Source organism: Miniopterus natalensis, chromosome 16 (assembly GCF_054644295.1).
Source record: "Miniopterus natalensis isolate mMinNat1 chromosome 16, mMinNat1.hap1, whole genome shotgun sequence".
NCBI lineage: Eukaryota > Metazoa > Chordata > Mammalia > Chiroptera > Miniopteridae > Miniopterus > Miniopterus natalensis.
This window is the reverse complement of record NC_142096.1, coordinates 6,486,673-6,511,707: the sequence shown is the minus strand read 5'-3', so window position 1 is coordinate 6,511,707 and position 25,035 is coordinate 6,486,673. Positions and strand designations below refer to the sequence as shown.

Genomic DNA, 25,035 nt, shown 5'->3' with positions numbered 1-25,035 from the left:
TGGTAATCCAGCCCCCCACTGCCTCGGGGTCAGTTACCACAGCTAAGCACCGAGGGCGGGGCGGGCGGGCCGCGGGGAGGGGGTGGGGGGGAATGTGAAAGGTCCCGGATGTTGCTGAACCAGAGCCCCTTCTAGAGGGAGTGACTAGCGCAGGCGCAGGCCCGCACGGGAAGCTAGCGTGGGGGTGGGGAGAAATTTTCTTCTCGCTGCTTTAGACGGCGAGTGAGCCGCCGGAGGCTGCTGGGGCTCGAGGGGAAGACGATTTGGGCAGCGGTGGGGAACGGGGGGGAGGGCTTCCTGCCGAGGCGCGCTGGGGACTAGAGAAGCTGGAAGCCGGGCAGGGCGAGGCACAGGGGTGTGAGTCGGGGACGACGCGCGCTCCTCTGCTCGCCCTCTAGCGCGGGGAGCGGCGGTTGCTCTGGGCCCCCAGAACTGTGGGCACCAATCAACGGTTGCCATAGCAGCGTTTGACGTCATCGTGCGTGTGGTGCCCCTGCTGCCGGGGCTGGTGATTGGAGGAAACCCCGTGTCTGCGGAGCGGCTGTAGCCTGTGAGCAGTGAGATCGAGGGACAGAGTCTCAGCCTCGCCGCCGCTGTCGCCGCTGCCCAGAGACTCCTGCGTCCCCGTCGGTCCGCCGCCACCCACTCGGGACACAGGTAAGGGACGCGGCCGCCGTCCCCTCGCCCCACTCCTTCGAGCCCCAGGCTAGTCTTTTGAAAGCGCGCGGACCGTCCCCGCTCCACATCCCTTCAGCCCGGCTCGCCCGGCGGTAGCGGCTCCGGGCTGAGGCGGAGTCTCCTCTGGCGGAGACGGGCGGCGGCTTTCCTTCCGCTGGACTCGGGCGGGCGGCTGGCGGCCGCCTCGGGCTACTTGCTTCCGGATCGGCTCCTCGGTGCCGATTAGCGCCCGTTCCTCGTTCTCCTCCCGGGGATGGGAAGGGCGCCCACCCGCGAGATCCCCGGGGACCTGCCCGGCCGCCTGCTCCCGGTGGCCGCGGCACCACTGGCCGAGACCCATTCCCAGCGTCGCCCCTGTGCCCCCGCAGCCCCTTCCCCCCTCCGCCCGCTCCCCCCCTCCCCCGGGAGGCGCAGCGGATCGCGGTGGCGCAGGTGAGGCCGCCCCCTCCCCGCGGCCTCCCTTCCCCCTGCCCCCCGCCCGCCGCTCGGCGCAGCCTCCACGCCCCGCGCTGCGGCGGCACCCAGCCCTCCCCCACCCGGGCGGCGGCGCGGCGGGAGGGCCGGGCCTGGGGACCGGGTCCGCGCTGAGGCCGCCCGGAGGCGCCCGCCAGGTAGACAGGGCGAGGCCGCGCCGGGCGCGGGGGTGAGCGGGGCTCCGGGTGGGGCTCGCCTGACGCCGAGCACCGAATTTCCCGGGTTCCGCGGGGGGGGGGGCGCTCGAATATTCCGGGGTGGGGGATGGGGCTGCCTTTTCTCCTGGTGAATGGGGGCTCCGGGCCCAGGTAGGGGTAGAGGAGGAGATGGGTAGGACGGTGGGCCGGCGCGTGTCGCTCGCCTACCGGGTGGGCTGAACCGGAGGGTCCCTGCGCTGTCTTCGGGCTTGTACCCCGCTGTGCGGGGTGGGGGAAGGCTGAGCGTTACAGCCGGTGGTGGCCCGGCTCGCCTGGGTGTGGCTCCTGTCCCCTCCCCCACCTGCTGCAGCTGTCGGGCCCGTGCAGACTACGGGAGCATCGGCGGTGTCGGGTGGCGGAGGGGACGCCGGTGGGAGAGTGGGGTGTGTCTGCGGGCGGCGTTGGCCTCGCTGGCCTCTGCCCCCGGCGCGGGCGGCGGCTCCCCGGTACCCGGCGCGGGCGGGGGCGCGCCGCTCCTCCCCCTGCTCTGGTGGGGGGAAAGTAACACTCGGCAGTAGGTTGGGCTCCTTGACACAGATCCGCCATGACAAAGGGAGAGTCGGGGACTTGTGCGGAGGCACTAGCTTGGGCGGAGCCAAGGAGGGGGAGGTTGCCGAGAGCGCGGACCCTAGGGTTTGCGCGTTAGAGTCACGGCCCACCGGTTGTCGGTTCACCCAACCCGGCGTTTCAAGCCGGTTAAGGGTTAAATGGGTGCGGCGAGTCCTCAGAAATGTAGAGGCGAGGCCTTGGAGCGCTAGTTACTCTGAGGAACCCAGTCCACTTCCCCTTGTAACCGAGGGGTGGGGAGAGAAACCTTTATACTGGTTTTAGATAATTTTTCGTTAGAAATAGCATTAGTCTGAGCGTTTTTTAGTTCCTAGGGGGAAAATCAGTAATTTCAAGAAACGGGGGTGGGGGTTATGCGACTACAAATTTAAAATAAGTTTTCCCATTGAAACACTACACCTTGCATCCAAGCTAGCTGATTACTTGTTTGAATACTGGGGACCTGTTCCAATTTTTTTAAGTGTTGGGGGAGGGGGGAAGATAAAGAACATGGTATTGGGGAGTCAATTCCCCTAGTGAGTGACAGAGGCTCTTCTGTTCACCTTTTAATATTGCACTTAAGACCGTGCATTTTTATTTAAAATCGTTTCTTCTGTGGGATTGCTGTGTGTTTTAGTATCTTTCAGTGTTGTTTTAGTACATTTCAAAAGGATATCTTTAAGGAAAAGTATAACTAGGACAAATTGAAAAGTTTAGGGAGCTTTAAATTGAGGGAAAGAATTAGATGAGGAGTCATGGTAAGGACAGCTTAAGTGATAATATATTCAATTTTGACTACTGGATAGGAATGAAGTAATCTTACATTTAAACTAAACAATGACATCGGAAGCACTAGTCACACTGGAAGTGCTAAATATGTAAATTCCAGGGCTCACAGAGAGTCAGAGTTGAAGTTTCAGGACTCATCGGTGTATATTTTTTAAGCATGTGTGCATATAACAAGGTACAGCTAAATGAGGCCTTAGGGTCAGTTACTGATTGTATTCAAAATATCTTAAAACAAGCAATGTGGTCATTTTTTTCCAGAAAACTCATTCTTTGATCAGCTGGCAAATGTTGCAGCAGTCGATTTGGGGTGGGGGTAGTACGAACTAAAATTTAAAATTAAACTACTGAAAAGAGTAGGTATTATGAAAGCATAGACATGAATTACACATTAAACTGACAGGAATCGTGGTTCTGGAAATATGATAGAAACGTATTGTTCTTCAGGGGCAGTGTTTTCACTAAAGGAAAGCTGCTTAATTTTTTATTTAGTGAGATTGGAAACAAGTTGAAATTTTGGCCGTGAATGATAAGGATTGGTTTTTAAGGTGGCCTCTGTGCTTTGACCTTATGTGAAATTGGGATCTTCTGAACAAAGTTAAGGTGATGTAATTTTAATTTTGCTAAACTGATGTTAATGGCTTTAAATTTGCCCTCTGAGTATGCCTTTTTTTTTTTTTTTTTTTTCCCCCTATTCTGATCATTGTGTGTGTGTGTGAGGCTGCATTAAATTCCTCATGTGAAGAATCTTCCAAAGGAAATTAATCTTCCATAGGCAGTTAAATTTGAGGTGTCAAATACAATTTTATTTTTTTTTACAAAAGGTATAATTTTGAGTCTGTCTTGTTTTTTTTATGGAAAAAATATCTAAATGCTTCTCTTTTTTCTGCAGAACATCCAGTCATGGATAAAAATGAGCTGGTGCAGAAGGCCAAGCTGGCCGAGCAGGCTGAGCGATATGATGACATGGCAGCCTGCATGAAGTCTGTAACTGAGCAAGGAGCTGAATTATCCAATGAGGAGAGGAATCTTCTCTCAGTTGCTTATAAAAATGTTGTAGGAGCCCGTAGGTCATCTTGGAGGGTCGTCTCAAGTATTGAGCAAAAGACAGAAGGTGCCGAGAAAAAACAGCAGATGGCTCGAGAATACAGAGAAAAAATTGAGACTGAGCTAAGAGATATCTGCAATGATGTACTGGTGAGAATCAAACATTCATTCTAGTCTCACTGTACTCTAAGGTTTCTGTAATGAATATCAGTTATGATGCTTTCAATTTTTTTCATTGGTTTTTCTTTTTAAAAATTTAGTGGTCCAAGTCTGCATGGTGTCACACTAAAAGATGTCAAAACAATTGTAGTTAAGTTTGTATAAAATAAATGCAATAATTTCAGCCACTCCCAAGAGACTAAAATAGACTGTAGTAGTGGTTTTTGCACTAATTGAAAAGATTAGTGACATTATCATTTCAGTTATAGTTGGAGTATTTGTGGTATTTCTAGAGCTAATTTTTAAAAATGTACATATGTGGATATAGTAACTTTACATATCTTGGTATTTGTATTTTTAATTCTCACCCAAGAATTTGTTTTATTTGATTGGGGGGGCATATGAGAGAGAAACATCAGTTGGTTGCTTCCTGGACCCGCCCCCACCTGGGATTAAACCCTCAACCTAGGTATGTTCCCTGAGCAGGAATTAAACCCGAAAACTTTTGCTGTGTGGGATGAGTGCTCCAACCAAGTGAGCCACCCAGCCAGGGCTACATATCTTGTTTTTATGTAAAAGAGATGTAATCGGAGACTCACTATAGACATAGTACCTACCCTTCTCCGTATCAGCTCCATAACGTCAGAATGATGAGTGGGCTGTAGAGAAAACACTGGCTTTAGTAGCTCTTGCTTCATCCTGAATTTAAGTGTTAGGGGCCGACTTTGAACTCACCACCACAGTAAAGGTATATGAATAACTCCAGCTTGATTTTCCAGGTGCAGTTGAAGTATTTTAGGTTCTCAGCATCTTCTGTGTTGAAGTACTGATTCTCTAAAGAGGCTTAAAGAGCCCGAGCTGGTTTTGCTCAGCAGTTACAGCATTGGTCTGCAGACTCAAGGGTCTTGGGTTCGATTTTGGTCAGGGGCACATACCTTGGTTGCAGGCTCAATCAATCCCTGGCTCCAGGCAGGTGCAGGAGGCAGCCAATCGATGTGTGTCTCTCACATCGATGTTTCTTTCCCCGCTTCCATTCTCTGAAAAGCAATGGAGAGAATATCCTTGGGTGAGGATTAAAAAATAATAAAAATAAAAAGCTTCAAAGAATTGAACAGTACATTTTGATTAATTTTGGTTTTTTTACAAACAATGACGTTCTGATTCAGAAAAGTTTAAATCTGAGGATAAATTGATAGAAGATCCAACCATTTAGCATATAACATCCTATATATGTCCATACTTTATCTAATGAACAGGAGTTTCTGGAATAATATTTAAAGTGGTTTTGCTAAATGCTTGCACATTGGCTCTCAGTATGGTAGGGCTCTGGTATGTAGAGAGATGCCGTATGGCAATTACTCCGACAGGTTACTGAATCTGGGACTTGGTATGGAAGCCCAGGTGCGTTATTGATTATTTGGCTCTTGTTCGTGGAGGAATGACAATGAGCAATACAGGCTGTTCAGGTCGTGATGGTATTACGATTCTTTTATACTAGCCTCTGATTGCTAAGTTACCAGTACTTTTCTCAGATGGTATTTTCTTCAGGTTGTCTTTTTAAAGAACAATAATATTTTTTGTCTTAATTAACATGGGCTTATAAAGTCTTCTCATGTGATAACTGCCTTGGGTGCATTTTTTTTTTGCTTTTACTTGAAATCTTTACATTGATAGCTGTCATTTCTAAGATGAGAAAGGAATTTCATGATTTATCCAGGCTAAATGACAGTGCTTATTTTAAAATAATCATTATTTTCCATAATAAAAAAAAGTGTCATCCCCCCCCCTTACTCTTCTTACTAATAATGAGTACCTATGTACATGTTACTGAATTTTGTTCATTCTAGTGCTTTTCCCCCAGTTATTGTTTCAAAGGTTTGGTACAAGTTGTTTCCCTTAAGACAAAAGTCAATTTAAGGATTAAAAGGGGCATAGTAACATTTACTCTCTACTAACAAACTTATTTGCTGTTCCAGGTAGGTATTTGCATGTTTTCCACACTGAAAGTATAAAAACCCCTGTCTGTGAGGACTTTCCTAGGAAAAGCCTGTAGCAGTTTTAATTTTGCCCCCCTTTTCCTTGCTAAGGGGGGAAAAGGTGTTTCATAGGATCAGTGGATAAGAATAACAAGATCTCTGAACAGCTTGTTGGTATGATTGTTGGGGTTTCATACTGGTAACTACCTGTGTTGCTCTGCTTCAGAATATCACTGTTCTCTCCAAGTGTAACTGAGATTTGCACTTTGAAAGTTCAGATAAATGAAAGTTTAATTCCTTTACCATACAAAAAGCTCAGAATTCTAAATAAGATTTGCTTCCAACCATTGTCTTTTCATGGGTAAAACTACGATGGTGATCTTTGCATAGCTCACACCTCTAACATATAGTAGATACTCAAATACTTGAGTAAATGAGCAAAGGGGCTTCTTTTAAAAAAGAGTAATAGGACTAGGTCAGCAGCCCTGCTAATTTTTCCAGGCCTTTTCTTTTTTAACTTGGAAAAATTCTATATTTACAGGTAATTGGTTTTTTACAAGAAGGTTTTTTGTCCCTACCACTTTTTTTTTTTTGAAGAGAGAAACACCAGTGTGAGGGGAAAACATCTGTCGGCTGCCTCCTGCATGCCCCCCTAATGAGAATTGAACTGGCAACCTTATGGTGCACAGGACAATGCCCAACCAACTGAGCCACACTTAATTATATTTTAAGTTTGTACATATAATCAATAATGTATTACTCACTTGACTTCATTGTACTGTTGAGCACCTGGCTAAGAAAATACCCTCTTCCCATAAAAAAGGAGCTAATCTCCAGAGTTCTAAGTTTTTCTGAAGAGCTGTTTAGTTCGTTATTAAATGGTTACTACCATTCTGTTCATGTGCGTTTATCAGGTGTTTAATTTATACAATTTACCAAGCAGACAAAGAGGAACCATGTTACTTTTGTACAAAGAGTTGAAGAGCATTACTGTAGGGTTCTTCTCTTGCATTGTTAATTTGAAATTGCATTATGTGAACTAATGCAATCTGCCTTTCCTGCCAGATCATAGACCATAAAGCTATCTTGGTAGTAGGGGAAGCACTTAACCCTAGTGATCCCTAACAGCTCTTCTGCATAAGTAAACAATAAGTAGCCAAAAATTGGATAGTTTTGTCTTGACAGTGATGAGATGAAAAACAAAATGAGGAAATACTTACTAGAAAACCTAATTCACAAGGAAGAATTTAGTGGTGTAAAAAGAGCTTCAAATTTTGAGTCAGACCAACTTTTTACAATTTAATAGCTTCTTGGCCTAAGGAAATCGCTGTCCTCTGAGAGAACTGAGCTTAATTAAATGGAGGTAATATCTAACCCCCGTAGGGTTGTTGTGGAGAATAAAAGTCAGGTAAAGCCCTTGACTACATTCTGTGCCCTGTTTATCTCAGGTTTTGGGTTCTGTTTAAAAGCAATGATATCAGTACAAACCTGCCTATAGTAGTACAGGGGTCTCTTAACTCAGAATCCAAGAATGGGATTTAAAAGATCCATGAAGCCTTAAGAACTTTTGGGAGGGGGCAGAGGGTTCATTACTTGCCAATAAATTTTCACAGTTTCATTTAAAAATGAAAAGCATTGGTATAAGGCAAAGAATGACTTCCTCTCCTTCTAGGAGGTAAAGCAATAAAATAGTGAGTCTGACATTTGTAACATTTGGCAATAGTGATTCTGTTAACTAAGTTCAATTTTATTACGCTTCTCTGCATTCTAATTTGCCCAGGGCAGTTTTAAGGTATGGATGCTGGACACTCATTTTTACCTCCAGCCCACAGAACTGCCATTAAGCAGGAGCAAGCTAGGGAACCAGGTAGCTTTTGTGTCCTTCCTAGTCCGAATATATTAATATGTGTCTTGGACCTTAAAAACTGCTATATAGAGTTGTAAGCTGAAAATCACTAGGCAGATCATTTATTGGAGTGTAAGGGCTTCTCAGAATTCTGTAGTGTTAGACTCATCTTTATGACTAAAGAGTTTTCACAGTAAGTATTAAGTATTCCACTGTTGAGGTGTTTTGTACGGTTGAGAAGTCTGAGGTATATGAAGTAGAAATGAAAAATTTCATACAGGAATGAGAATAGAAAGGTAGATATTTGCTATTGGTGGGAAGGGGAAGAAGAACAAGTTATTTACCCTTTTTTCAGTATAACAATACTTAGATAAGAATGGGGTTCTTCCTGACTGCTCTAGTAAGAGTTACAGATGACCTGGAGATGTTTGGTGATTAGATGGGCTGTGAGTGAAGATAGTTAAAAGTGAACTAAGAGGAAGTGTTTAAAGGATTAGAAATTGGAATCAGAGTGAAAAACTTGACTAATGGCTTAAGCATATAAAGAACATGCACACTTTTGAAATGATTCAACTCTTTTTTTTTTTAATATATCTTTATTGATTTCAGAGAGAGGAAAGGAGAGGGAGAGAGAGGGGGAGAGAGAGGAACATCAATGATGAGAGGGTCATTGATCGGCTGCCTCCTGCATGCCCCCGACTGGGGATCGAGCCCATCCAGGCATTTGCCCTGACCTGGAATCAAACCCCGATTGCCTGGATCCTAGGTCGATGCTCAACCGCTGAGCCACGCCCAGCCAGGTGAAATGATTCAACTCTTAATCTATCCAAAAAGGAAGAAATTGTAAGCCCATTCTTAAAGACTTTTTCTTTGAATACATATATATAGCCACAGTTTGGAAGTAATTTGCTAAACCACGCCATAAGTGCATATTTTATAAAATACTATAAAAGGTCATTTGAGTTTTCATAGTAGAGTGAGAGTTTAAGTGCTTGATAAGCAGTCAGTTCAGAATCCTTCTAGAAATGTGTAGTTTATTCTAATCCTTTAGTAGTTCTTTCAACCCAAGTGATTTGTGTGTGTGATTCTCTTTTAAAAAGTAGTCATTTTAAAGCATTCAACTTAGTTTTCATAGGAATACACCTTTTCATACTTTTATTTCATAACATTTAAGTAACAGCATTTTAAGTTGTTATAGCCAGTATCGTGGCATAATTTTGGAAATAAGTCATCAGACTTAAATAAGGATGTAAACTGCTGATAGAAACTGAAGGTGATTACAGAGAGTGGCCAGAAAATCTGTCCTCAAGCATTTAGCCCAAGTAATGGGCATCATTAGTGTTTACCTAGGAATGAAGAACCTAGTGTAAGCCAGGCTCTCAAATGAAATTTCGTTATGCTAACAAATTAAGTGAAGGTTTTGTAAAAGTTACTATATTCTTGATCATGGTATCAGAACATTAGATGGACAAAACATTGCTTCATGTAAAAAGCCTTTCAAATCTGGTAAGTGGTCCTAGCACATAAAGGGGGACCCACTATAGGAGGTAGTTCTGCCTTTATAATATGGAATTCAATGTTATTGGACTACTGAGAGAAATTCGATCACACACTTTTTTATTTCAAAATAGGTAGTCTTTGGCACATTTAATATTGGAGAGAGAGAATGTGTGTGTGTGAAGTAAATTTTTTAAAAGTAAGAATGTGTTTTCTGATCAGTAAGTTAAAAAAGGTGTCCATTAAAATTCTAATATGCCTTAGAATGTTTTTTTCCTAGAATTCCTGAGATTCCTCTTGTGGTTTCATCTTGGTTCCCATTATGATGGTTTTACATTGAGAATAAATGCTGCTTTTTACGGGATTTAGAGTTGCTGTCAATTTCAATATGCTGAGAGCCAGGGTTCATTTCATCTTTCTCTTGAAAATTCCTGTCCTTTCTACCCAATTTTAGCATGTTTTCTAGACTTAATTAAAATGACATCTTAGACCTCATTTTCTGATTGCAAGTTGTCATTGCTGTGTTGACTAGGTCATTGTTTTTCAACTTTTACATTCATGTTGGTAACTCATTTATATGATAGACTCCCATGGGTAGTACCAGGATTATTTGCCTTTCCCATTGTAGTAGTAGTTCTATCCCTTACTCTCCCACTCAAAAGCACATTGGCAAGAAAGTGATTATTGTAAGGATAAACGTGATCTAATTTATTGCACAAAAGCTACATTATAAATCTTTTACTGCTTCTGGGGCTCATTCATTCAGACTTGCTACCTTTGTTTTCTGTTCCCAGCTCTATGCTGCATACAGCTAGCTCTTTTATCTTTATAGACAGTAATTTTCCCATCTGCTCAGTCTTTCCCCAAATCCCCAAACACAAAGCCTTTGGCTCTAGTTTGGTGTTCTCACTGTCCCTGATAAACAGGCCATTGCTAATTCCCATCTTTATGGCCTGAGGAGGGTTTCTGCTTTATTACTCCAATTTAGAACTTATTTTCCTTCATTCTCCTTGAAAACAGGACCATTAACATTTGTGATACTTAATTTGTACAGTACACTGAAGAAATATTTAATGCTTAATATTTTTTAGATGGCCCAAATTTGAATTAGGTTTGGGAAGAATAGTGTGTTTAGCCACTATATCTCAGTAGTTCATTGTACTAGGTACATTTCTGTGCATTGGTCATTCTCCATTTCTTTCTTTAGTGAGTAATTCCTTGTAATGATGAACAGCTGGATACCTTTGTGAAAGTTGCTATGCAGTAGCAGTTGTCATTTGTTGATTTAGTTTTGCATTTTGTGTTAAGGTATAATGTGACATAAGCAGTAACGTGGTATAAAATAGTCATATCTTGGCAAAGTTCGCTAATTTCATTCTTTTGACATTCTTTTGCATAGTGTAGATTTTGGAGGCAGCAAAACATGCTGAGTATAGCTGACTTATCAGTAGGTTCTTGGATGGCATAGGCAATGTTTGTTTACATTGGAATAAATTACTAAAAGTTTTCCACATATAAGCATTTAAGTTTCTTTTGACAGAATTTATTGTTAGCCTTCTTCCTTTCTCCCCCAAATAAAAATATACTTACAGTGGTATTAGCCTGGGTAGGATGGCAAAGCGGCAAGGTAATAACCTAAGTACAGTCACTCAAATGTTCATGTATAGCATTAAATAGGCCAAAATAAGACTTTGTCCAGTGGATTGACCTGGATATGTGTGTGAAAATCTAGGCAAGATTCTATTGCATTTAATTCGCAAGGTGTGCTCAATTTTTGTTGTATTGGAATGTTATTTACTTGAATTGTTAAATGACTTGGACATCATTAGAAAAGTTAGAAACATTTTTTAGTGAAGGTTAATTCCCATCTTGCAAACAAGTTTTGGGATCTAGGAGTTTTTTAAATTAGCAGTATTACCAAGGGGAACCCATATGAGTTGAATGTTTCTCATCTCAGTGATTACAAATGTTTTTCTGAGAAAGACCTGTTTTTCTTGTTGATCCAAGACTCATGAACTGTCAGCTCATAATTTTTTGCCTGAGGTGTAGGAGGAATGTCTCTGGACCACATTCATCCCAGACACTTGGTGAAAATCCTCTCCAAAACCATCCTACTTTTAAAATTGACGATTGAGGACAGTATTACATATGCAGGCTATAGTATACTCAGAACAAGTAAGTGTCAGAACAGTTTTAACAGTTATAACCTAATGCTCTTTTTGGTACTTTCCACCATTTTTCTTTTAATCTTTAGAAGTGACATTTTGAATGTGAGGTAAAACATTGATTTTCCTGGGATCATTTTCTAGCATTAAGTATCCAGAGGCAAGCAATTCTCTGAACCTGATTTAATTTAGCAGTTTTTAGTCCCACTTAGAGTTAGCCCTTTCACCCAATTAATTTTTCAAGAAACAAAACATTTTAGAACATTCCAGGCTTTCTTTCAGCATTAAGTTTTGTGCAGATCAATTGTTTCATTTAGGGCAAAAACCAAGGAGCAAGTACTCTAGCTTTAAACGGGAATTATAGAAATTTTAGGTTGGCTTTAACAAAGTCCCTAAACATGAGGGATAATATTTTGTCTTGGCTTTATCAAATTTCTTGTTGATTTTTTTTTTAAACTTAAATGGTGAAGATCTGCCATCTATCAGTGGTCAGTCTTCTATGATTCCATGTATGAAGTTAAGTAGTGCTGTTCCTTCATATCTGTATGATCTTATCATTCATAGAACACTTATAATTTTACTTTCTTAGGCCAACATTATACAAGAAGGTGAGTGTGAATTCAAAATGTTTGCTAATACCTACTAAATTAGTTCCTTACATCACCTGAGTTTCAGCTATTTTGATGGAGCCTTTTAATTGGTTGGAAGCAAAGGATGGTTACAATTCAAAGAAATCATGCCATTCCAGCCACAAGGGGGAGTAAGAGACTAATTTCCAAATTGATAGGCCCTTATTGCAACAAAAATACTAGGCTGCATTTGTTTTAGAATTTTAAGAAATCTAGGAAAGATAAAAGGCCCAGTGGCTTTACAGAATAAAGTGAAAGTTTCGGGAAATTTCTCTTTGTGCACAAGGGAGTAATTGTACAAGACTAGAAATTGTGCTGTAGAATTGAAATTAAATTTCCTGTTTGGAGTGTTATTAAAAATGGCATACATGGGGCAATTTTAGTTTCTTGAATAATAAAATAGAGAGTTGCACTTTATAGAATCACTGCATTTTAAGCTTGAAGGAGCATCCAGCCTAGCTTTTTCATTTGTACAGATCAGGAAACTGAAGCTCAGATTCAGTGACTTTCAGTAAGTCATGCTGTAAGCATTAATAGTTTCTGTCCCTTACATAGTATTGGAACATGATATTTACTCTGTGATGTATGGGTTTTAGGAGTGATGGGTTGGGGGGTTGTCAGAATAACTGGACTTTAATTAAAAGGGATGACTGCAGGTTTAGACTATATTTTAGGGCTCTATACTTGAATGAAAATAACAAGAATTACATTTGAGGGCCCTTTTGTTTCTTGCCACTTTTTCCCTTTTAACCACCGGCATTTTTATGCATGATTTGTATGAAAGCAGAAGATCTGTTTTCTAACCTTTCTCTTTATCTGTTGTGTTTATGGAAGATGGGCCATGATAGTACAATCTAAAACAGGAATGGGTTATGGAGGCTTTGGTCTTTCCCACTCATATATTTGGTGAGGTCAAGTTAAAGGAGACTGTTACCTCAGCTGTATTTTCAAATTACAGTGCATAAATGCCTCATTAGTGGCTATTTACTATCGCTAATGACATTTTATCTATATTTATCTTTGTGGAAATTAAATTTAACACTACTTTTCATTTTGAAATAATTTATAAAATTAGCTATATAACCTATGGAGTTTATTCATAAATTATACCACTTTAATCAAAATTCATTCCTGGATCACACTTTGCATTTCATCATCATATCTCCTTACTCTTTTATTCTTGATCAGTTTTTCAGTCTTTGCCTTTCATGATTTTGACACTTTTTTAAACAGTACTGGCCAGGTATTTTGTAAAATGTCCCTCAATTTGTATTTGGTGATTTTATGATTAAATTCAGATTGTGCATTTTGGGGAAGAATTCCTGGAAGTGATATCATGCCCTCCTTGGTGCATCATATTAGGAGACACATGATATATTCTTGTTACTTAACCATTTAGGTAGGACATTAGATATCCCAGCTGTATAACTTATAATTTTCCTTTGAAATATATTTTTCCTTAGTTGTCTTTATGTATATTCTAATTTCCAAGCCCAAATGACAGCATACAGCCCAGTGATTTATTTGACTACATAGTGGTAAGCATCCATTCTTTAAATAAATACATGGACAGTCTGTGACTCAACAGTGGTTCTAGTTAATGACTTTTTGACTTTATGATGGTGTAAAAGTGATATGCATTCAGTAGAAACCACACTTCAAATTTTGAATTTTGATCTTTTCCTAAGCTAGTGATGTGCAATGCCCTGTAATAATGCTGGGCAGTGGTAGTAAACCACAGCTCCCAGTCAGGCACACAAACACAAAGGGTGAACCTTTTTTGGATATTGTGTTCTGAGCACATGTAACGTAGGCCAGGCTGTGATGTTCGGTAGGTTACATGTATTAAATGCATATTCAACTTATCTGTTTTTCAGCTTATGGTGTGTTTATTAGGATGTAACCCCATTATGTCAGGGAGCATCTGTATGAACACTTTATAATGAGTACTTTTTTTTTTTTTAGTTCAAGGACCCTTAGTCTATAAATTATCTGATTTCCCATTTAAGAAAGGAAAGGAAAAGTGACCCTGAATTTTATTTCATTTTATTTGTTTGTTTAATATGTTTTTATTGATTTCAGAGAGAGAGGGAGAGAGAGAGAAACATCAGTGATGAGAGAGAATCATCGGTTGACTCCCTCCTGCACACCCCCTACTGGGGATCCTGCCCGAGACCCGGGCATGTGCCCTGACCAGGAATCAAACCACCCGTGACCACCTGGTTCATGGGTTGCTCAAACACTGAGCCACACAGGCTGGACTATTTTATTTTTTAATCCTCTATCGCTTCTCTTGGTGGTAGTAGTACCACAATCCAGGGCTCCTGACTTGAAAACAAATTTACTCTGCCTTAGCCTCCTTCCTCAGAGTTATTACATAGACACTGGAGTCTTATCCAAGGATTCTGAAATCATATTGGGATGTACCTAGCCTGCTCCTTGACTACTGTTCCTGAATAGATGTGCTTTAAGTGGTTTCTTAAGTCTGAGTGTCAGGAGGTATGATTGGTGCTTTCTTGTTCATATTCTTAATTTAGACTTCACAGCACCCTTTTGAAGTAAATTTTCATTTTAATCATTTTATACATGAGAAAATTAAGGCGATGAGAGGAATTCAGTCTGTCTAATTTTAGAATTTATATTGTTTCTCTTACACCAAGCTTTTGCTCCAAGAAGTGCCACCAGTTCAGACAGTTTGGTATTTCGTGCAGTTTCTAGTCTAATTATTACCTAAAGATTTGATGTTTTATGCTTCCTATTTTAGGCTATAATCATACTAAAGGACCAGTGAAAAGGAGATATATCACTAGAATAGAGGTGGATTGTCAGTTTATAAACCTTTCATTAGAAATAATTTGTCCACAATCAGGATTGAATGTTTATTTAATTTCCTATTAGTGGGGGCAGGTTGAGCCCTACCCCATGAAAGGCAGTCAGAACTAGATAACCTGATTTTTACCTGTTGATTGAATTAAGATTCAGTCCCTGTCTTTAGAATCATGTTATTTAGCCCTGGATTATAAACCATCTACAGAAAGGTATTGGATGGATATAGGCTTCTAGTGGCATCTTGCGTACTGTATAAAGTCAGAAAATGAATCAACTCTAATTCAGCAAATTAATCTTAGGTATTTAAAAAATATTGACCATGATATCTTTAAAAGACAGAGGCTGTATTCAAAAACAGATTTTTTTAATGGTTGAAGAAGCACTCAATTTCTAAATCAAATTACATTTAAGCAAGATTCATACTGATTAACATCGTTGGCTTCAGTTTAGTGCTTGAGTGTAAGATAATCACAAATTTTGTGTTTTGACCTGAAACCTTTTCTATTATAAATTACATTTGGTTTAGAAAGTTAATGTCCTGTGTTATTTGAACACTTTTACAAGTGAAAGGGACATCAGTAGTAAGCCTAACCTTTGTTGGAGTTGTGACAGGCCCCTTCCACTTGTCATATAATGCTACGTGAGCCTTTTAAATTCAGATTCTTACAATGTGTCAGAGTCGTCATTACTTTCATTGTACTACTGTAGGTGAATGAAATTTAGGAAGTTGTATTGTGTGCTTACTAGTATTATTCTCTCAAGTTTTTGTATGTTTTAAAATCAGCTAGTAGTCCTTTCTCCCTTTCATTTTCTATTTTGCTTGCTTCCAGTTTTTTCTTGTCACTGCTGCTTTCTCTGATAAGTGGTTTCCTTTTTCCTCTTTGTTCTTATTCTTTCCATCTGGGTCTTTTCCCTATACTGGTCTCTTCTCTGGCTTCCAAATCTGAAAAATTGAGCTTGAGTTTAATGAGACCATCTGATTTGTGAACTTTCTCTATAAAATATCCAAGTGAAAGTGATTCTCTCATTTCTCCTTAAAATCTGTATAAAAAGAGTGGAACTCAGTATCTGACTGGGTGGCCTAGTCTAAGCTTGGACCAGTCATATAATTTTTCTCATATCAACTAGATATCTGCCTCTTACTAAACTTAACTAGTCTTGTCTCCTGGAGCCATTCATATCATCGTCTTCCTGCCTTCATGACAGTTTTTAGTTTCCTCATCACTGATTGCTTTCCTTGGAAACTCTCCAGTGTAAAAAGGTCTGTCTTGGTACATTAAAAAACAAACCAAAAACAATGTACTCTAGATTTGGTCTCGTTAGCCAAGTCTAGAACTGAAACATTTCCCTTCCTTTCTAATTTTATTAGTATTTTGGAACCACATCTTTTTAGTAGGCATATCACCCTGTTGAAGCAGAGAAAACATAGCAGCAGCAGTACAGGTCAGATTGCCTAGTTGGAGTTGTGTCTTCACAAGTTAGCTGTGGTCTTAAACACATTACATTACATTGTATTTTGTAAGATGGGGATCATTGTAGTTTGTACCTCATAGGTAAAGTTATGGAAGGGTCAAAATCCATATAAAATGCTTAATTGAAATGTTACGTTTATTATTGAGTTAATGTTATGATTATTTTCTTCATTTGTCTGTTGCATAACAAACCAATCAGAATTTAGTGACTTAAAACAATGATTTATTCTGTGATTGTATGGCTTGACTAGACTCTTGTCCAGTTCTTCACATAGTATTGGCTGAGGTCACTTACTGCTCTGCATTCAGCTGGGGCTGAAATAACCAGGTGGCTTCATTTAACATCTACCATGACCAGAGCTGACGTGGCCTTTCTCTCCAGCAGGGTAGTTTGACTTTTTAAATGCTGGCTCAGGGCTCCAAGAGAACAAAAGGAGAAGTTGCCAGTCCTCTTAAGGGTTAGGCCCAGAACTGGAACAGCAGTCACTTCTACCACATTCTGTTGGTCTGAGCAAGTCAACATAGTAAGCCCAGACTCTGGGGAAAGAAAATAAATTCTACCCCTTGACAGGAGGAAGAGTGGCATACGTGAACCAGGTTGACAGGGGAATTGGTAGAGGCTCTCTTTGGAGACAATCTGCCACAGTTCTGTTCTTTCATAATTAGCTTTCTGAACCAATGTGTTGGTCCCTTTTAATTTAATCTTTAATCCAGTCTTTCTTGCTTTTTTTAAATCTTAATGATTCTTAGCTTTATGTAATCAGAAGATTTTACCCTTTCTCAACTTCTTTTATTTTTAACAGCTTTATTGAGTATAATTGACATACAAAGAACTGTACTTATCTTTTTTTAAGATTTTTTTAAAATTTGTTTTTAGAGAGAGAACATTGATGTGAGAGTGAAACATCAATCTGCTGCCTCCCTTATGCCCTCTGGGGATCGAGCCCGCAACCCAGGCATGTGCCCTGACCTGGAATCGAACCGTGACCACCTGGTTCATAGGTCGATGCTCATCCACTGAGCCACACTGGCAGGGCATGATTTCATTTTTTGCTTTAAATCAGTTGTAGGATATAATTATTAGCATGTTAAGATTAAAATTAGTTTAGATTGTTATAAACAGAATTATATAGGAGAAAGTTTTATCTGTTTAGAGTGATCTGTAAACATGTATCTTATTAGCTAAAAGTCACTTAATGAAATTAAAGGTTTACTCATCAGAACTGTTATTTTCATAATTCTACCACTGTCTTAATTTAGTTAGGAAAAAAATAAAACTTTTACTTTGAGCATCTTTACCTGTTGTATTACTTGAATTGTGTTCTTACAAATGAAGTTAATTTTGTTCTCTTTCCTCTGTCATAGACCCTGGTAGTTTCTATTACATTGTTGTTTTCTGCTTAAGTCATAATTCCTCCAGAGTCCCAAAAGATTCATCTCTTATGTTTTTTCCATTCTAATATCATGACTGCCTTGAAAATGGAAATTTGCTAGCTGTTACGAAAATATGGATTATCATTGAAACATGCAGTCTCTCTCGGCATGTAAATATAGCACTGTGGGAGAGGGGGGAAGGGTGATATTCAAATGTATAAACCAAATAATAAACCGAACGCTAACTTCAAATTTCAAGTATTACTGTCTAAAGCATTCTTTTAAGCTACAAATTCATGAGCCTACTGCATTCAACAATTGTATTATTGGCAATGACTGTGTTAAAACTATAATTTAGGCTATAGTATGCTCTTAAGAAATGCAGATTCTTTCAGTTTTGTAAATGTTTTATTCTTATTATGACTTTCTTTTCTTCCCAAGTCTCTCTTGGAAAAGTTCTTGATCCCCAATGCTTCACAAGCAGAGAGCAAAGTCTTCTATTTGAAAATGAAAGGAGACTACTACCGTTACTTGGCTGAGGTTGCTGCTGGGGATGACAAGAAAGGTATGCTGTATTTTTCAGCCTGATTTTTGAACATTGTATAAAATAACATTGTGGAAGTGGTCTCTTTCTAAAGGGTAAGCTTTTTGTTTGTTTGTTTTTTTACTCGCTTTAGGTAACTAAATGAAGAACAGTAATGCACTTTTTCTCTCTTTTTAGTCCTGAGAATATGTATCTACTGCCTAATACTGGTATTCTAAAATTACTGCTTGCTGAAAAGCCAATTTTGTGCACAGGAATGTTTCCTCATTGTTTTAAGAAATGGTGATCACAGCATAACTGTAGAGCATTGCAAACAAATGAAATATACTGATACTGAGGTGATTAGAGTCATAGGATATCGTTGGATATTAAGGTTTGGCTTGGGTGAAGGTGAAGTACAAGTTTTATCAGTACATTTTGATGTGTTTTATTATCCAGGGATTGTGGACCAGTCACAACAAGCATACCAAGAAGCTTTTGAAATCAGCAAAAAGGAAATGCAACCAACACATCCTATCAGATTGGGTCTGGCCCTTAACTTCTCTGTGTTCTATTATGAGATTCTGAACTCCCCAGAGAAAGCCTGCTCTCTTGCAAAGACAGTATGTATTTTACCTGTTATATGGAAATATAGTGATTCTTATTATTTGAGTACTGAAATGTACTTTTTTAAATCATAGGCTTTTGATGAAGCCATTGCTGAACTTGATACATTAAGTGAAGAGTCATACAAAGACAGTACGCTAATAATGCAATTACTGAGAGACAACTTGACAGTAAGTACATAATTAATGGTTAATGTGGAAGAGATTATGTTGTTTTATAGGTTTCTGGCCTTTTTTTTTTTTTTAATTAAATACAAGATTCTGTCTGCTGTTAAAACCAAAGAAAACCACCTTGTAGAAACCAAAATATTAGACCAAGAACTTAAATGTTCAATTTCATTACGTATCTTGTTAAAAAATTTGTAACCCATGGTTTTCTGCTTTTAAACACATAGGCCACTTTATTTTCCATTCCGTTCTGAGCAGTGCGTTTTTGTTGTTGTTTTTTTAATTGGGATCCAAATAAAGTCTACACATTGAAATTTTTTGATATGTCTCTTTGGTCCCATAGATTTTCCTATTTTTCTCCGTCATAAATACTAAATTTGAAGTTAGGTGAAAAAATTATCAAGTATCTGCTGCGTGCCAGGTAAAGAGCTAGGAACGAAGATTATAGACTAATGCTACTGTTTTTTGTTGCCTTAGGGCCTTTCTTTTGGGGACTAAATCATTTTATACATTTCACTTCTTCCAGCTTTATTCTAGTCCACTGCCAATTTCCCAAACCAGTTCTTCATTCTAGTGTTGAATTTCTCCCCAAAGAGTTTTTTAAGCAGTGTCAGGTACTTGTTTATTATTACTAAATACTTAAAATTATTTTAGAAAGTGTAAGTAGGGGGCTCCCTACTGATTTGTGAGATTTTTACTCTAATCGAGAATAAGCCATGGATTCTTACAGAATGAATCTTTTTATATCAAATGAAAGAAGCACTTGAATTTGCTAGCTGATTGTAATATATATTTTTCCTGTTTGAAGTGATGAGAACTTGTCATTCTGAAAGGTAGAACCTGAAACCTAGTTACTGTGCTGTATTGTCATCCCTTTTGTCTCCTCCTCCCTTTTTTTTTTTTTGAGAGAGAGAGAGAGAGAAACATCAATTGGTTGCCTCTCCCACACACCTTGACCGGGGATTGAACTTGCAACCTGGGCATGTGCCCTGACTGGGAATCAAACCCGCCACCCTTCGGTGCACAGAAGATGCTCCAACCAACTGAGCCACACTGGCCAGGGCTTGTCATCACTTTCTGAGAGGGCCAGATCTGAAATACTTTCAGCTGAATTTTGATAACAATATAGAATGAAGAGTATTTTGCAACAAATAAGAGAAGAAAATGTAAGGTTCTGAGTCTGTCACTATTTACTGTATTACTTCTGTGGGCCTTGATAGTATCATCTCTTATTATAGGTTGATTGGAGCAGTTATCTGGCAAGCAAATCTTTTCCCAAACTCCCTAATCCTTGAGTTGGGCTCTGGTTGCGCAGTTATTGTCAGCAATAAGCCTAGGAAGAACATCTTGTACCACATTTTTTCATGTTTATGTAAATTTCGATAATCCTTGAAGGTTAGAACTAGAAAGAGATGTTAGAAAACAATCTCATTTTGTCTTATAAAACTCCCTGTTTAATGGGAGTACATAGGCTTCCAGAAATCAATTAGCTGTTTGACTTTGAAAGAAATCTCCTTTCCAGACCCAGAGATATATTTGGTAAATAAATAAAACTAATGGGCGATTTGGGAAATAAAAAATATTAAGATATTTTTCTATAATCTCAAATTATACAATGGTAAGACTTGGAAAAAATGTTAATATTTCAAGCAGCTGAAATAATTTTTTAACCTGCTGAAAAACTGTAATACTAATAAAATAAAAAAATAGAATCCATAATTCTACCACAGGGATAATTCAGTTATTAGAAAAGCTAAATTTATATTTTTAGTTCAGTATCCTGGCTCTTGATTTTCGTGAATTGTGGGATTCTTTTTGGAGTAGTTCTATGAGGGGAAAGTAGTGAACCTGAGCGCCTTGAGCATAGGCCAGATTAGATGATTCTGGTTTAGTTGCACTAAACTCGTGCATCCATCTGTCATTGGAGCTATCAGGACAATCTAATATTCTGGTAACTGTTGATACTTAGCATTTCTATGCTTTCTTATTTCTCTTTACTTTCTATGAATAACCATGAGTTTTCTATATTTGCCTTTATTTGAAGACATCTGCTATGTACTTACCATGTTCATAAAATGATTAGGGAGAAAATAAGTGTTTTTATCTTGACATTATCTTTGGTGCTGCTTCCTTTTTTTTAAAGAAAGCCATGATCACATTCTGGTGCCTTGGCATAGTTAAGGTTTGTGGGGGGGTTTTCCCCAAACTCTGAAACATGCTAAAAATCTTTCCTTCTGTTATCAGTTGTGGACATCGGATACCCAAGGAGATGAAGCTGAAGCAGGAGAAGGAGGAGAGAATTAACCGGCCTTCAAACTGTTGTCTGCCTCATTCTAAAATTGACACAGTAGACCATTTGTCATCCATGCTGTCCCACAAATAGTTTTTTGTTTACGATTTATGACAGGTTTATGTTACTTCTATTTGAATTTCTATATTTCCCATGTGGTTTTTATGTTTAATATTAGGGGAGTAGAGCCAGTTAACATTTAGGGAGTTATGTTTTCATCTTGAGGTGGCCAATATGGGGATGTGGAATTTTTATACAAGTTATAAATGTTTGGCATAGTACTTTTGGTACATTGTGGCTTCACAGGGGCCAGTGTTAAAATTGCTTCCATGTCTAAGCAAAGAAAACTGCCTACATATTGGTTTGTCCTGGTGGGGAATAGAAGGGATAATTGATTCCAGTCACAGGGAGGTGTTGTGGGTACTTTAAGTTTTGGAGCACTTAGAGGGCTGTAGTGGAAATGGGTAGCCCATGGATAGCACGTGTGGAACCCTGTGTGTATCTATGGAATACTCAGTCTCAGCACACACCTTTAACTACAGCTGCAGAAGTGTTCCTTTAGTTGTGACCCAATTTACTCTGGATAAGGGCAGAAACGGTTCACATTCCATTATTTGTAAAGTTACCTGCTGTTTGCTTTCATTATTTTTGCTACACTCATTTTATTTGTATTTAAATGTTTTAGGCAACCTAAGAACAAATGTACAAGAGAAGATGCAGTAAAATGAATTGCTTGATGTCCATCACTTCATGTATATCAAGCACAGCAGTAAAAGAAAAAACCCATGTATTTAACTTTTTTTAGATTTTTTTTTTTTGCTTTTGTGATTTTTTTTTTTTTTTTTTTTTTTTGATACTTGCCTAACATGCATGTGCTGTAAAAATAGTTAACAGGGAAATAACTTGAGATGATGGCTAGCTTTGTTTAATGTCTTATGAAATTTTCATGAACAATCTAAGCATAATTGTTAAGAACACGTGTATTAAGTTCATGTAAGTGGAATAAAAGTTTTATGAATGGACTTTTCAACTACTTCTCTACAGCTTTTCATGTAAATTAGTCTTTTGGTTCTGAAATTTCTCTAAAGGAAATTGTACATTTTTGGAAATTATTCCTTATTCCCTCTTGGCAGCTAATGGGCTTTTACCAAGTTTAAATACAAAGTTTATCATAACAATATACTACTGGTAGAACTACTGTTCCAACCATGTCCCATACTCCCCAGCCCCAGCCCCCTGAGAAAACGGTTTTAGGTTCGTTCGTTTGTTTTCAGAGTGCGGGGATTGATTGGAAAAAAAAAAAAGTAATGTGTTCCATTTAAAATTTTAGTATATGGCGTTTTCTAACTTCGGAAGCCACAATGTTCTTGGCCCATCATGACATTGGGTAACATTAAGTTTCGTGCTTCCAAATCACTTTTGTTTTTAAGAATTTCTTGATACTCTTGTAGCCTGCCTTCAGCTTTGATCCTTGATTCTTTCTGTTTGTCAGTTGCACACAGGATTACCTTTTTTAGCCTTCTGTCACCAACCATTCCTACTTGGTGGCCGTGTACTTGGAAAAAAGGCCGCATGATCTTTCCGGCTCCACTCACTGTCTAAGATACCCTGCTTCCTTTGCTTGCATTCCCACAAACTATTTCCCTCATCCTATTTACTGCAGCAAATGTCTCCTTTGTTTTATCTCCCTGTAAAACTCTACCTACCCTGAATGGTCTGTCATTGGCTGCCTTTAAAATCTTTCTTCTTCCTCTCTTCTTTAAGTAATGGGGCTAAGTTATACCCAAAGCTCACCCTACAGACTATTTCCTCAGTACCTTGCAAAAACACCAAACAAAAATACCATTTTAAAAGAGGTGTATTTTTTTCTTTTAGAATGTAAGCTCCTCAAGAGCAGGGACAATGTTTTCTTGTATGTTCTATTGTGCCTAGTACACTGTAAATGCTCAATAAATATTGATGATGGGAGGCAGTGAGTCTTGATGATAAGGGGGAGAAACCAAAATCCCAAATACTGCTTTGTTGCTTGTTTTATTATGACCTCAGATTAATTGAGAACTATCAGCCCTTTGGGACTATTGTCCCCAATACTACATTCAAATAAAAGTGTGATGGCGCCCTTGGGGTCTTTTCAAGGAGAAAAGATCTCATGCATTCAGGACAACAACATAATGCATCTTCACGCACAGCTCTTTTTTTTTTCATTGGTTTTTCTCGACCCCTGGGCCAAGGACATGAAATAATCCATAACTTAGAATTAAGCTAGACTGAGGAAATGGATCTCAATCAAGTGTAAGTAAAGTCTAAAGCTTGTCAATTTGCCTATTTATGTGTATCAGTCATCTACTAAATTAGTTTGATTCTGAAATAAATTGTGGTAATACTTCATTAATACTAGGTATTACGTTTCTACTTAGTAGTTCCCAGTAGATGATTCCAACCTGGGATTTTTTTTTTGCCTTGGATTTGAAAAATAAATTTTTTGTAATTTATTTCTTCAGTTGTCCCAAATCCAGGCTTTATGTCTGTTTTCAATATGTAGTTCCAGGAATTTGGAGAATTCAGCGATGTGTTTTATGTGTGTGATGTTGGAATTGTTAAATATGTATGTGTATCCACTTTAGAGTTGTCCTTTGAGTAGGGCAGGCACTGTGATCAGGTGAAAGTGTGCACTTCGCTGCAGCTCTGGCCTATGGTCCTGGCTTTTTAAAATAGCTGTTACTTTGTGCTATAGAGATCATGGGAATGCTTGGTGGGGGTGGTAATAAGATTAAAAGAATATATGTCAAGTGGTTTAACTGCAGGGGCTCAAATTTTTTTTTTCCTTCCAGTCTTTCCTGCAACATAGTCATCAGTTCTGCCTTGGCTCAAAGCATATTTTAAAGTTAGTCAAGGCCAATTTCAGTCTGCAAGCTTAGATTATTTGTGGCCATACCTGAACTTGAGAGAGAAACCTTGATTAAGTAATTTGGGAACTCTATCAATGGTGAGATGTTTAAAAATCTTGAATAGGCTGAATGCATATCCAAGGAGTTTGGATACTTCCCAGCAGTAGCAGCAGCATTTAAATGGTTTATATCATCTTGAGGGGAGGATGGTACTTTATTTGGATGCAAATATGTCATAGTAGTCACAGCATGAGAGCCTACAATATGTTACAAACTTTCTAACTGGTGCTATGTGCTCAGAGATAGTTTTACATGTCCCTGTAGGGAAAGGTCAGATCTTACATAGCTTTATGATGTTTTGTCATACCACATAGGAAATTACTGTAGTGGAATTGAAATAATACAAAGTTGGTGGCTGAGACTGGAGACTTGTAAAATGGCTAGATTTGGATCCTTTTCTAAATGTGAAATTACATCAATGAAAATACTTCTGTTATCTTGAGTGCATCTTATAGCAGTCACAATCTTAATAACTCCAGCTCTCCTTTTAAAAGACTAGTGACCTAAAAATATTTCTGGGTCTAGGCGGGTATATAAAGAAACCTCACAACAGGCCTCTAAGGAAGATGGTAGTAATCTTGGATGACAGAAGGGTGTTCAGTAACCCATCACAGTAGATCTGTTGCTCGAGCACATCCAGACCGGATGCTCCTCATCTGGCTCCTTTGAAGTCTACTTTACATATGACTGTCAACCCCCACGTATTTGAGAACTTGAAAGTTACTGCAACAGCAAATTCGATAGGCCAACTATTTGAAAGACATCTGCAGTTGCCTTGTACTAGTACTGCCATAATCAGTTGATA

The 25,035-nt window shown here is 39.2% G+C and overlaps 1 protein-coding gene across 1 annotated transcript; it reads left to right on the top strand.

Annotated features, from left to right (window-relative positions):
- The first annotated feature begins 379 nt into the window (after positions 1-379).
- YWHAZ (tyrosine 3-monooxygenase/tryptophan 5-monooxygenase activation protein zeta) lies at positions 380-23,250 on the top strand. The gene is made up of 6 exons (XM_016198498.2): positions 380-657; positions 3,574-3,878; positions 18,117-18,240; positions 18,658-18,821; positions 18,900-18,995; positions 21,237-23,250. Exons 2-6 carry the CDS (start codon positions 3,585-3,587, stop codon positions 21,294-21,296), a joined length of 738 nt encoding a protein of 245 aa, XP_016053984.1. The 5' UTR covers positions 380-657; positions 3,574-3,584; the 3' UTR covers positions 21,297-23,250.
- The last annotated feature ends 1,785 nt before the right edge of the window (positions 23,251-25,035 follow it).

What these genes read in the sequence shown, in the direction of transcription:
- YWHAZ (XM_016198498.2), top strand. Translation starts at nt 3,585, where the DNA reads ATGGATAAAAATGAGCTGGTGCAGAAGGCCAAGCTGGCCGAGCAGGCT. An exon ending in CCTGCTCTCTTGCAAAGACA is followed by an intron (nt 18,822 to 18,899) that starts GTATGTATTTTA and finishes TTTAAATCATAG; the next exon opens with GCTTTTGATGAAGCCATTGC. An exon ending in TACTGAGAGACAACTTGACA is followed by an intron (nt 18,996 to 21,236) that starts GTAAGTACATAA and finishes TTCTGTTATCAG; the next exon opens with TTGTGGACATCGGATACCCA.